The sequence below is a fragment of the Eleutherodactylus coqui genome, chromosome 5, assembly GCF_035609145.1.
Source record: "Eleutherodactylus coqui strain aEleCoq1 chromosome 5, aEleCoq1.hap1, whole genome shotgun sequence".
Classification (NCBI taxonomy): Eukaryota; Metazoa; Chordata; class Amphibia; order Anura; family Eleutherodactylidae; genus Eleutherodactylus; species Eleutherodactylus coqui.
The window spans coordinates 53,675,212-53,686,001 of NC_089841.1; the positions used below are offsets into that span (position 1 = coordinate 53,675,212).

The following is a 10,790-nucleotide window of genomic DNA, read 5'->3' on the forward strand; positions in this document are numbered from 1 at the left end:
AGAGTGTTAACCCCCAAGGAGGGGTTAACACCTCTTTGTGTTCCATAACCTGTATCTTCATGAGACTGTACTGACATTAACAAAGCGTTAGTGGCATTATGTTGAAGGTATTACGACATTATAGTTAATAGTACAAGAGAGCGTTCAATTGCTTACTCACTATTACCCTGTTTCCCCGAAAATAAGACAGTGTCTTATATTAATTTTTGCTCAAAAAGGTTTAACTTTTTTACATGTATAGCTGCCTGGACACTATTTAAATTTACTTTTTTAATTAACTGTTAGCAGGGCTTAATTTTTGGGTAGGGCTTATATTTCAAGCATCCTCAAAAAGCCTGAAAAATTATTTTGCATCTTCAAAAATTCTGGAAACTCATGCTATGTCTTATTTTCAGGGTATGTCTTATTTTCAGGGAAACAGGGTATCCCGCTGTTCACTTTTATTTCTGCAATCATAAATAAATGTTGTATATTGTGTTTACTCCATCTGCTGCATCATATCCTGAATATTGCATCACCTGCCTGCGACAAAGTTACCAATAAAACACACAAACAGCGATATGAACTATTCTCGACCATCAACCTGCTGTGTCACTCCAGCTGTTGGAAAACTACAACTCCCAGCATGTCCTGACTGTTGAGGCGGCTGTTTACAATGGCCCCTCATTCACTAAATGATGTGATAACCTTCGTGCAGCTGGATGATAATCCGATCATAATTTCACAGCATTTTTTGCAATTGCACTTGTAGTGCTATTGGGAGCAATATTGTAGCTCATCCCCAGCTGTTCCTGCACAATGGCTTGCGTTACGCCGAAGCGCCCCGATTGTTTAGCTTAATCTGCTCAAACCAGAGGATTTATATGATACACGTGACTGGAATTGCGGCTCATGCTGCTGCTAAATGCTCACATTTAATCTAAACAGGCACAGCAGCTGCCAAATGCCAGATTACAGGCATTTTACCAGTGTGTCCTCTTCCAGGACTACAATGAGAAGCGGGGGGACGGACACAGAATCTGCGCCTCTCGCCGCGGCTGGGATCTCTTTCTTTAATGACAACTGCACCTGCAGTTACAAGTGCCAGCCGCTACAGGTGTGGGCGCAGCAGCCTCCAATCCGTACCTTTATGTATCGTGATGCTGACAGCAGGCACCCAATCAGCTGACTAAACATGGTCCCAAACAGCGGACCCTAGACGATCAACTATTGATGATCTACCCTGAGGATACAGGTCACTAATGCTTTTTATCGTAAGGAAGTGACCATTAATATTAAAGTCCCAGGAAACACCTTTAAAGGTGCATTCACACAGGCCTGTATGAATGCACCCTGAAGGCTACTCCACACAGATGTATTTGCGCATGCAATATGCAGAGAACAGAACCTATGCTCTATTTTGTGCATATTTGTGCACCCTTGAGAATCTATGGAAGGTGCACAAATGCGCACACAATGCTTGCACAGATGACGATCATGGCTGCATAACGGGACAAAACGAAATTTTCAATGTACAATATACTGAGCAATTCAGTGAAAAAAATTACACATCTGGACCTCATTGGGCTAAATAGCCTATTATTCCAATCCAATTTGTATCCTGGTTTTCCTAGGGGGCTTACTCTTTTTCTGCCAATGGCGCTATATGCTGGCTAAAACCAGTACTGCATGAGGTGACACGTTGGATAGGCTCTGACAGCAGAGAGGCTGGCAATATACAGTAAGAGAACCCCGACGGACGTCTTCCAACATCGGAGCTGTACAGCCTTAAATCATAATGTCTTCAGAGGTCAGACAGTGGATTGGAAAGGGTTAAGTCACGGTGTGGGTGTATCCTGTGTACAATAAAATGCGCCAATATGCTGTAGCATGCACAATTGTGCATACGTCCGTGTGAAGCAGCCGCAAATGTGAGCAGGTATGATGGTATTGCTGTAAATGATTGGTATGTCTCTCAGGGCTCCTTCAGATGAGCGCAAGTGCAGAAACGCTCGCGACAGCATGACTTTTTGTGCTGTGAAGGTTGCGTTAATGCACGTATATATATGCGCTGTTTACTGTATTTTCTGCGCTGTACATCGATTTCTCAGCAAAACTGCACAGTTCATTGAGCAATTTCGCTGGGATCCATGGTGCCTTAGGGCGGCTTCAGACAAGTGTAAGGGCAAAAATGTTCGCTATAGCGCAACTGTTTGCGCTGTGGTCAAGTTTTAGCGCATTTAACTGTACTTTCTGAGCCGCTGGGGACCATTCACATTGGCGTGGGTCATACCTGCACCTATGATTGAAAAGGCTGCGCAGCCTAATTAGTCCCAAGTGTTATTGACTTCCCTGCAAAATTGCACAGTTCATTACACACTCCCATAGACTCCTATGGTGCGCAAATGCGCACAAAAACAGACCATGTTGCATTTGGTTTGCGCATTGAAAGCGCAAAAAGCACAAAATACAGCATGTGGCTTTTTTTTCCTTAGTGTGCGCAAACGCTCCCACGTGAATAAGCCATTACGGTGTCTTCACAAGGACATATTGGCGGCACAGACATAACTATAGGGGATGTGGTGGTAGCCAGGCACAGGAGCCTTAGGGGGGCCATAAGGCCTCTCTTTTCCATATAGGAATAAAGCATTATAGTTTGGGGCCCTGTTACAGGTTCTACATTGGGGCCCAGAAGCTTCATGTTACGCCTCTGTTGGTGCACAATACGCAGATAATAGAGCCCATTGATATCAATGGGTTCATACACATTTTCGAATTCACATTTCTCGTGCATGCAAAAAATAGTACTTCCCCTATAGGATACCCTAGCCCACCATCAGGGCTATGGGCTTTTCTCTCTTTTTATTATTGTTGCAATCATCTCGAAGTCTGCAGACAGATGTCTGTACCGCCCTATCAGGGAAACTATAGAATCTAACCTCTCTACTATGAAATGGCTAGCGCTGGAGCTAGATAGAAACTTAGTCAGTAAATCCCGAATCTGGGAAACTGAAATGTAGTTCACATAGAGCCCTGAATTGGATCGTCAGTTTATATCAAGATAGACCACAACCACGGTCCATTATATATCAGTGAAATACGCTTATCAGTACTGATATAGTCCAGGTGGGGAATTACAACCAGTAGCTCTATATGGCAAGGTAGATTAATGCTTATCACACCTGCCAAAGTAATAGGTACCCTGACAAGTAGGACACGACAACTGGACCTGGGTCCATCTGAATTTAAGAGACACTGGCTGAGAATCATTCCCTAGCGAAGCGATGACCATCGCTGCGATCCACAGTGATTGCCGGGTCACAGATCTATTAGTGGAATAGTCCCAATAAGTATATATTGAGCAGGAATCATGTCCAGACAAGGTCTGCAGACTTTGTTCTTGGGGGTTGAATTCTCAGACAATATTCAGACACAATTGGGGACTAATGATATAGTGAAGGGCAATAAATATCTCAACCTACCATCCATTGTTGGTTCCCAAAATTCCTGATGAACCACCATATTGGTGGGGAAACGCGTCGAATTGTGAATGGTGAACTATAAAACAAACGCACCCTTTCTTCACTGGTGAATATCAACAAAAAAATCAAAATATATTTTCTCCTACACTAGAGCCGTGCTCACTGTTAATGACTAGTTCTTTCATCTCTGGAGATTTTTGAAACAATAGAGGTGCATAAATCTGCAAATTCCTCCTAATATCTTCAGAGTTAAATCGGTGGCGATAGAAGCTCCTCTGTGCAAATGTTGTTATCTACCCATCTTCCCTGAAAATAAGACATAGCATGATTTTCCAGAATTTTTGAGGATGCAAAATGATTTTTCAGGCTTTTTGAGGATGCTTGAAATATAAGCCCTACTTCAAAATTAAGCCCGGCTAACAATTAATTAAAAAAGTCAATTTAAATAGTGTCCAGACAGCTATAAATGTAAAAGTTAAACACTGTCTTATTTTCGGGGAAACACCGTAGGCGTTACTGTGCCTGGCTAATGTAATGAACTTTATACACTGGCCCAACCTGTATGCCACCATAGTCTGATCTATGTCTGGCACTTACGACATCTTGTCATTGCCTCCTCTTTTGACATGGTGGACGCAGCTGTCCTTTGTGCCTATATATATATATATATATATATATATATATATATATATATATATAAATATATGTGTGTGTGTATTTTTTTTTTTTTAAGAATTATAATAAAGTTTAGGAATTTTAATATTAAGTGTCTATTCCATGAAGCACATTATTTTCTATGGCCACATGAAGGAGACACATCATACTCGCATGTCATGTGATTTGCATGCAATTTTCATGCGAGGGCGATGCGTTTTTAGCGCAGGTTACTATGGAGGCCGCAGAAAAAAAAAACAGTAAGTGCAGAGCAAAACACGAGGATAGAAAATCACATGAAAATTGGTCAGTTTTTCACTGAGCAAAACCGCCCGTGTGAATACAGCCTGAGGGCTCTTTTACACGGAACGATCTGTCTGGAGCAGATGCCCGACGGGCCGTCCCAGTGATAATGGTTCATGTGCTTTTACACAGGAACGAGCATCGCTGACTGAATGGCGGTGGAATAGGCAGGACTAGAGATGAGCGAGTATACTCGATAAGGCACATAACTGGAGCGAGTAGTGCCTTATTCGAGTACCTGCCCGCTCGTCTCTAAAGATTCGGGGGCCTTATCGAGTATACTCGCTCATCTCTAGGCAGGACGTATTTGTGTGCGTATTTCTGCAAGTAGAATCTGTGCGCGCAATGTGCAGAGAATAGAATGCGTTGATTTCAATGATCGCTATGTGGCGGGTTTCACCCCTGAAATGCAAGAGTTAACCCCTTAGTGACGTGGCCTGTTTTAGACATAAGGACGCAATGATTTTGGGGGGATTTTCACCTCTACTTTTTAAAAGCCATAACTTTTTTCTTTTTCCCTTGACATGGCCAGATGAGGGCTTGTTTGTTTTTGTAATTTTTATTGGTACCGTTTTTGGGTACATTTAATGCATTGTATATACTTTTATTAAATTTTTTTGGAGAGCTGGTAAAAAAAAACCACATCAATTCTGCCATTACTTTTTGCGTTCCTCTTATACAGCGTAAGGCCTCAGTCAGACGGGCGTTTTTACGTGCGCATGTTACTTGCAATCCGCATCTATATAGAACCAATGCTTTTCAATGGCAGCAGTCACATACACCTACACATGGTGCACCTACAAAAGGTAGAACCTATGGGTGGCAATGGACGTGGTCACGCTTTTTTTTTAACGCGTGCAGTGCGATCTTTTTTACTCCCGTCTGACTGAGCCCTAAATCATGCAGAAAAAAAGACATGATGATTTTTTTATGTGGGTTGGTACAGTTTTATATATTTTTTAGGATTTTTTACTTTTGCACAAAAAACCCCACTTTTTTAATAGTATTTTTTTTTTTTCTGCATCGCTGCATTCAAAGTCCCATAACTTTTTCCTTTTTCCACGGACAGAGCTCTGCAAGGACTTGTTTTTTTGCACGACGAACTGTAGTTTTTCTATGTACCATTTTGGGATACATATGGCTTTTTTATCACTTTTATTGTGTTTTCTGAGAAGCAAAATGAATAAAATCAGCATTTTAGCTCCATTTCGGACAGGGTTTTAATTTAGGATTTTTGTTATTTAGGATAAATAGATGCATATTTTAGAATTTTTTTTCTTTCAAAGATTGCAAACTGGGCATAAAACATTTTTTTACCACTATTTTTTTTTAACGCACTTTGTACATCCTTATAGAGAACTTGAACCCACGACTGCAGGATCGCTATGATAATACATCGCAGCACTCCTGTACTGCAATGCATTATCGCTATTGCTAGCGATCATATGCCATGGCGGATCTGGACACCAAGTCAACATTAATCGCGGCATGTAAGGGGTTAACAGCAAGGATCCATGTTCTCACCGATCTCACCGATGCCAGTCACAGCCGGCTACCACTGCAGATGGCACAGGCTTTGCTTCTGAGTCCATGCCACGGATAGCACGTAGGTTTACATCCTGTTGTGGCAAGTACTTATATGTACATCATATAGCATTAAGGAGTTATAATCTACAGCAGATCCACTACACAAAACGTGGCCAAATCCGTGCCATTTAGGTGCAGATTTGACCACTGGGGCTTTCCAGCATGTTTGCTGCATGTTTTTAGAATCAGAAAGGCCACAGTAGATTCAGTATGTGTGAAGGTACCCTGAGGGCTCTCAGCTGCGCTCCTATTATGCCGGCAGCAGTTAGTTCATGCTACATCAGATTTGTGTACAGTCCCTGGTATAAAGATGACTCTTCCCAGAATCCACATCATTAGAGCAAACACTGGACTGAGAATCAGCAAACTGCAAACTTTTGAAGATTTTATCTCTGAAGAGAGCAGCATTGCGAATGCAGCTCTGGAGCATAAAACGGACTGCAGCTCAATACTTTGGCATGGGAAATAGTGTATTACTTGCGTTACACACTCTGTCAAGTCGGAAGTGTCAGTAAGTACAGCAGAAAGTAGTTACAAATATGAGGGAGGTTACATCGACCAATTTATGTAACATATTTGAACCATTTTATGGAATGTAACACAGAAACCATTCTTTTCTATTTAAGGGGTTGTACCAAAATTACAGGTTATGGCCTTATTCACACAAGCATTTATTACGCGGCTACGTGTGAAAGAGCCCTATCCACAGGAGTAGAACCCAATGATTTCAATGGGCTGGTTCTAGAGATGAGCGAACGTACTCGTTTCGAGTAATTACTCGATCGAGCACTGCGATTTTCGAGTACTTCCGTACTCGGGTGAAAAGATTCGGGGGGCGCCGGGGGGCGGGGGGAGGCGTGGCGGAGCGGGGGGTAGCAGCGGGGAACAGGGGGGAGCCCTCTCTCTCTCCCTCTTCCCCCCACTCCCCGCTGCAACCCCCCACTCACCCACGGCGCCCCCCGAATCTTTTCGCCCGAGTACGGAAGTACTCGAAAATTGCGGTGCTCGGGCGAAAAAGAGGCGTGGCCGAGTACGCTCGCTCATCTCTAGCTGGTTCACATCTCTACACATATTTTGCATATTAAAAGAAAAATACTCCTACTTTTGTGCACATTTGCACAAGCATCCCTGTAGAAGTCTATGGGGCGTGCACAATTGCACATGCAATACCTAAAGAGATGTGTAATACGCTGCGCAATTCTGCTGGAAAAAGAACACATCTGGAACTCATTAGTCTAAATCAGAGTGTGTTTATATGCCGCGCAGAATTGAACATGTGCTGTCCAATGTGAGGTGTGCCCAAGAATCTCGGGCGCTACTTACATATGTCCATGTGAGTGGGCCGATTAAGTCCCTTTTATAAGAGATGACTAAAACACCTGACAGCCAACCCAGCGTTGATTGCCCCTGTGCTTTCACACATCATCACTCAGTGAAGAGGGGTGGAGTGGGCCAGGGATGGTTCCGACCCGCCGCCTCCATTCACAGCGAACAGGCAGTTGTTCATAGATGAACGTCTGCCTGCTTACACAGAACGATGCAGCGGCAGCCAATTATGATTCTTAGGTCTGATGCAACACCCAATCAGCAATTTATTGCTGATTGTTCTTTTGCTACACGTGTTACTTTAACGAGCGGATTGTACGATAATCATCCTATGTAAAAGGGGCTTCACAGTTCTTTAATGATGATTTTTTAAATTTTCCTTTTGATGCACATAACACAAATTCCGAGGGCAATTAATATCATTAAGGGTACGGTCACACATAACCGAAAAATGCTGGCAAAATCTGGAGCATCTCCGCATCAAATACCGCATCAAAATCACCATCAGTGATGCGGATTCAGCTGCAAATCCACTCACCCCTGAATACTGAGCTCACCGCCAGCACCAAGAGCGCAGCACACACCGTCACCAGCAACCGCTGCTGAGCACCGCTAACTTTTTCCTGGTGACTGGCGCCCCACGTCCACATCACTTAACAAGCGGCAGCGCTCAGTAGTGGTTGCTGGCAGCACAGTGCTCTTGGGGCAGTAGTGGTTACTGGCAGTGGGCACTCGGAGGTGAGAGGAGCTCTGCTATGTGCCAGCTGAAAACAGCTTTGGATCCACAACTGAATCCAAGTCTAAATCCGCCCCAATAGTACAGATTTGGATGTGGAAATGTGCATTTTCCACAGCAGAAGATCCACAGAATTTGCACTGCATGTGAATGTAGCCGTATACAGAGAACCACTCCGGATTCAAACATTTTTTCCAACTCTTTATCAGCTTATAGCTCGTCCACACTGGCATTTTTATGTACGTTTCAAATATGCGAAAATTTTACATAAAAAACGTGCAAAAACGCATGCATTTTATGGATACGGTTACGGTTTTAAAATCGTATACATGCTACAAGTTTTGATCCATTTTGAAAAGTTTTTTTAATGTGAAAACTGTAAACTTTTTTTGTCTGAATAAAGTTTTGTAGCTCAAGACTTTTTTTTTCAGTGATCACAAAAAACGTATACGTTAAGCATGTGTAAATGCAAATCCTTATGCTTCCATATGTTTTTTCATTGACTGCAATGTTAAATAAATGTATGGGTTTCAAAACCAAAAAATGTGCAGAAATGTACGCAAGGCTAACGTATGCATAGACTGACTATGTTTAAGGGGGTTATATGGGGATAAAAAAGTCTGTACAACTTCGCTCAGCATGCAGTATTAAAATAACAGATTACATACTCACCCTTCCGCGCTCCCGCACCTCTACTGTGTCGCCCGTCCCCACTGATCTTCACTACTCGGTGCAGGGAATCGGCAATGACGTCCCCAACAAAAGGGCCATGTGACCGCTGCAGCCAAATACCGACTCCCTTCAGCGGGTGAACAGCTGCAGAACTCAGTATTAGGGTGTCATTACTCACCTCCCAGAAGTGAAGCTCAGCAGGGTCAGTTGAGAAGGTGAGATGGCAGCGGCAAGAAAGGGGGGGCGCAGAATGCTGACCAAAGTTCTACATAATATCATATCCCCATGTAACCCATTGAAGCCTATAGATCCATGAAACTCTATGTTTTCAACCCTTTTTTAGGTAAAATACGCATACTTTTCACGAGATGAACAAATGTCAGTGTGGATGGCCCCTAAGTTTCAGAAGCAAGGACAGCTGATGACCCCTGTGCCATATGATCTTCCTCATGCATTTCCAACTTCAGCTGTCGCAGAACTGCAATGTCCAGCATGCCTTGACATCCAGAAGTTGTATTTCTGCAACATCTAGAGAGCCACTGGTTGGCGACCACCACTCTACACCAATCCACTGACCTCATCAGGCCTTGGCAGGGAATCAGCACCTGGGACAGCAGCGCCTCCTCCTCTGCTGCCTTCCTGCATCCCTTCTTAATTTCCTTTACTGTTTGTTTATTTCTTAGTTTGTTTATTTATAATAAACACAAAAGTAACAATAACAATACAAAACAAGCAGAAAGCAAAGCAGGCAGCAGGGAAGGGTTAATGATGTCCCCTATGAGACAGGGAGGAGCTGGTCATTATAAAAGCACTGTACATTATATAATGACCCCTTCTAATGAGTGCACAGCCCTCCACACTGCGCCTGCGCCTGGCTGATGGCCATGGAATATATATGAGGCAGGGACCATGATGTACAATCTCAGCAGTGCCAAACCAGCACCCATCTATACATACCATAAAGACCCTGAACAGTCCCCTCACCCCCTCCCCACCCTGCAATGAGATACTATGTATCCCCCTCCCTCCCCAGTGATGATGAGCTGATACAATGTATCAATGTGCTACATACCTGAAGCCTGCATGGAACATGTACATCCTGGGGCCCCCAGCACTGGCATACTTGGGGGTGGTGAAGATGTTGTCCTTCTTCAGGGACACATAGCTGATGAGGGAGAGGATGAGGAGGGCAACGCTCAGCATCACCAGCCCCAGCACACTTGCCACCCTCACCATCTTGCAGATTCTCATCCCTGCTCAATGCAGCAACCACATAAGAACTAGGTCGATGGGGAGACAAGAAATAATAAGGAGATAATCCACAGGGAGAGCCCACAGCCAGGAGATTTAGCAGGAAGATGGAGGGCAGAGCTGTACAGGGGAAATGGCAGCTGATGCGTCTGTGCTGGGAGCCCCCCTCATTGTGCTCTGCCAGCTGCCAGCCTGCCCAGGACTAATGTGCCTGGAATAATGCAGCAGCCTGATGGAGGCCACTGCTGCATCTATGGGAGAGAAGGCAAAGGAAAGCCCCCATCCAGCCCAGGAATCCCCTCACATTGCCTGGCTCTCCATATGGAGTGTAGGAGGAGGCAGGGGGCATGCGTAGTGCAGTTCAGGCACCAGGGTTCCCTCTGCCAGGGATGCCACAGGCAGGAGCAGACCAGGCTGCACAGCTACAGACTTATGAGGATCAATTATATCCACAGCAATGTGATACAATGAAAGAAGTTATAAAAACTGTGCTGGTAAAGGTGCATTCACATGGACGATTTTCACGCGTTTCATCTGAATGCGATATGGACGGAACGCACGCATGAAAAAAACGGATTGCTTTTTATCTGTTTATGCACATGAGGACGGTTTCAGATGGTCGTATGCGCAACTATGCCGGCTACTATGAAGCGTAGTTGTGTATGAACAAGTTTTTTTTCCCCCTCCGGTTGTTCAAACTCCGCGCTGTAGCGCAGCAGCTTGAACAAAACATGGGAAGATAGATCCTGCCTGATCTTTAATATTAACTACATTAGCGGGAAAGATAGGGCGAGACCTGT

The 10,790-nt window shown here is 44.0% G+C and overlaps 1 protein-coding gene across 1 annotated transcript in view; it reads right to left on the bottom strand.

Annotated features, from left to right (window-relative positions):
- Positions 1-10,014, bottom strand: part of ST8SIA3 (ST8 alpha-N-acetyl-neuraminide alpha-2,8-sialyltransferase 3) — a 32,709-nt gene extending 22,695 nt beyond the window's left edge. The window contains exon 1 of the mRNA XM_066601835.1: positions 9,812-10,014. Within this exon, the coding sequence (XP_066457932.1) occupies positions 9,812-9,990 (179 nt within the window). The 5' untranslated portion in view covers positions 9,991-10,014. The remainder of the gene's footprint in view (positions 1-9,811) is intronic.
- Between the last annotated feature and the right edge of the window lie 776 nt (positions 10,015-10,790).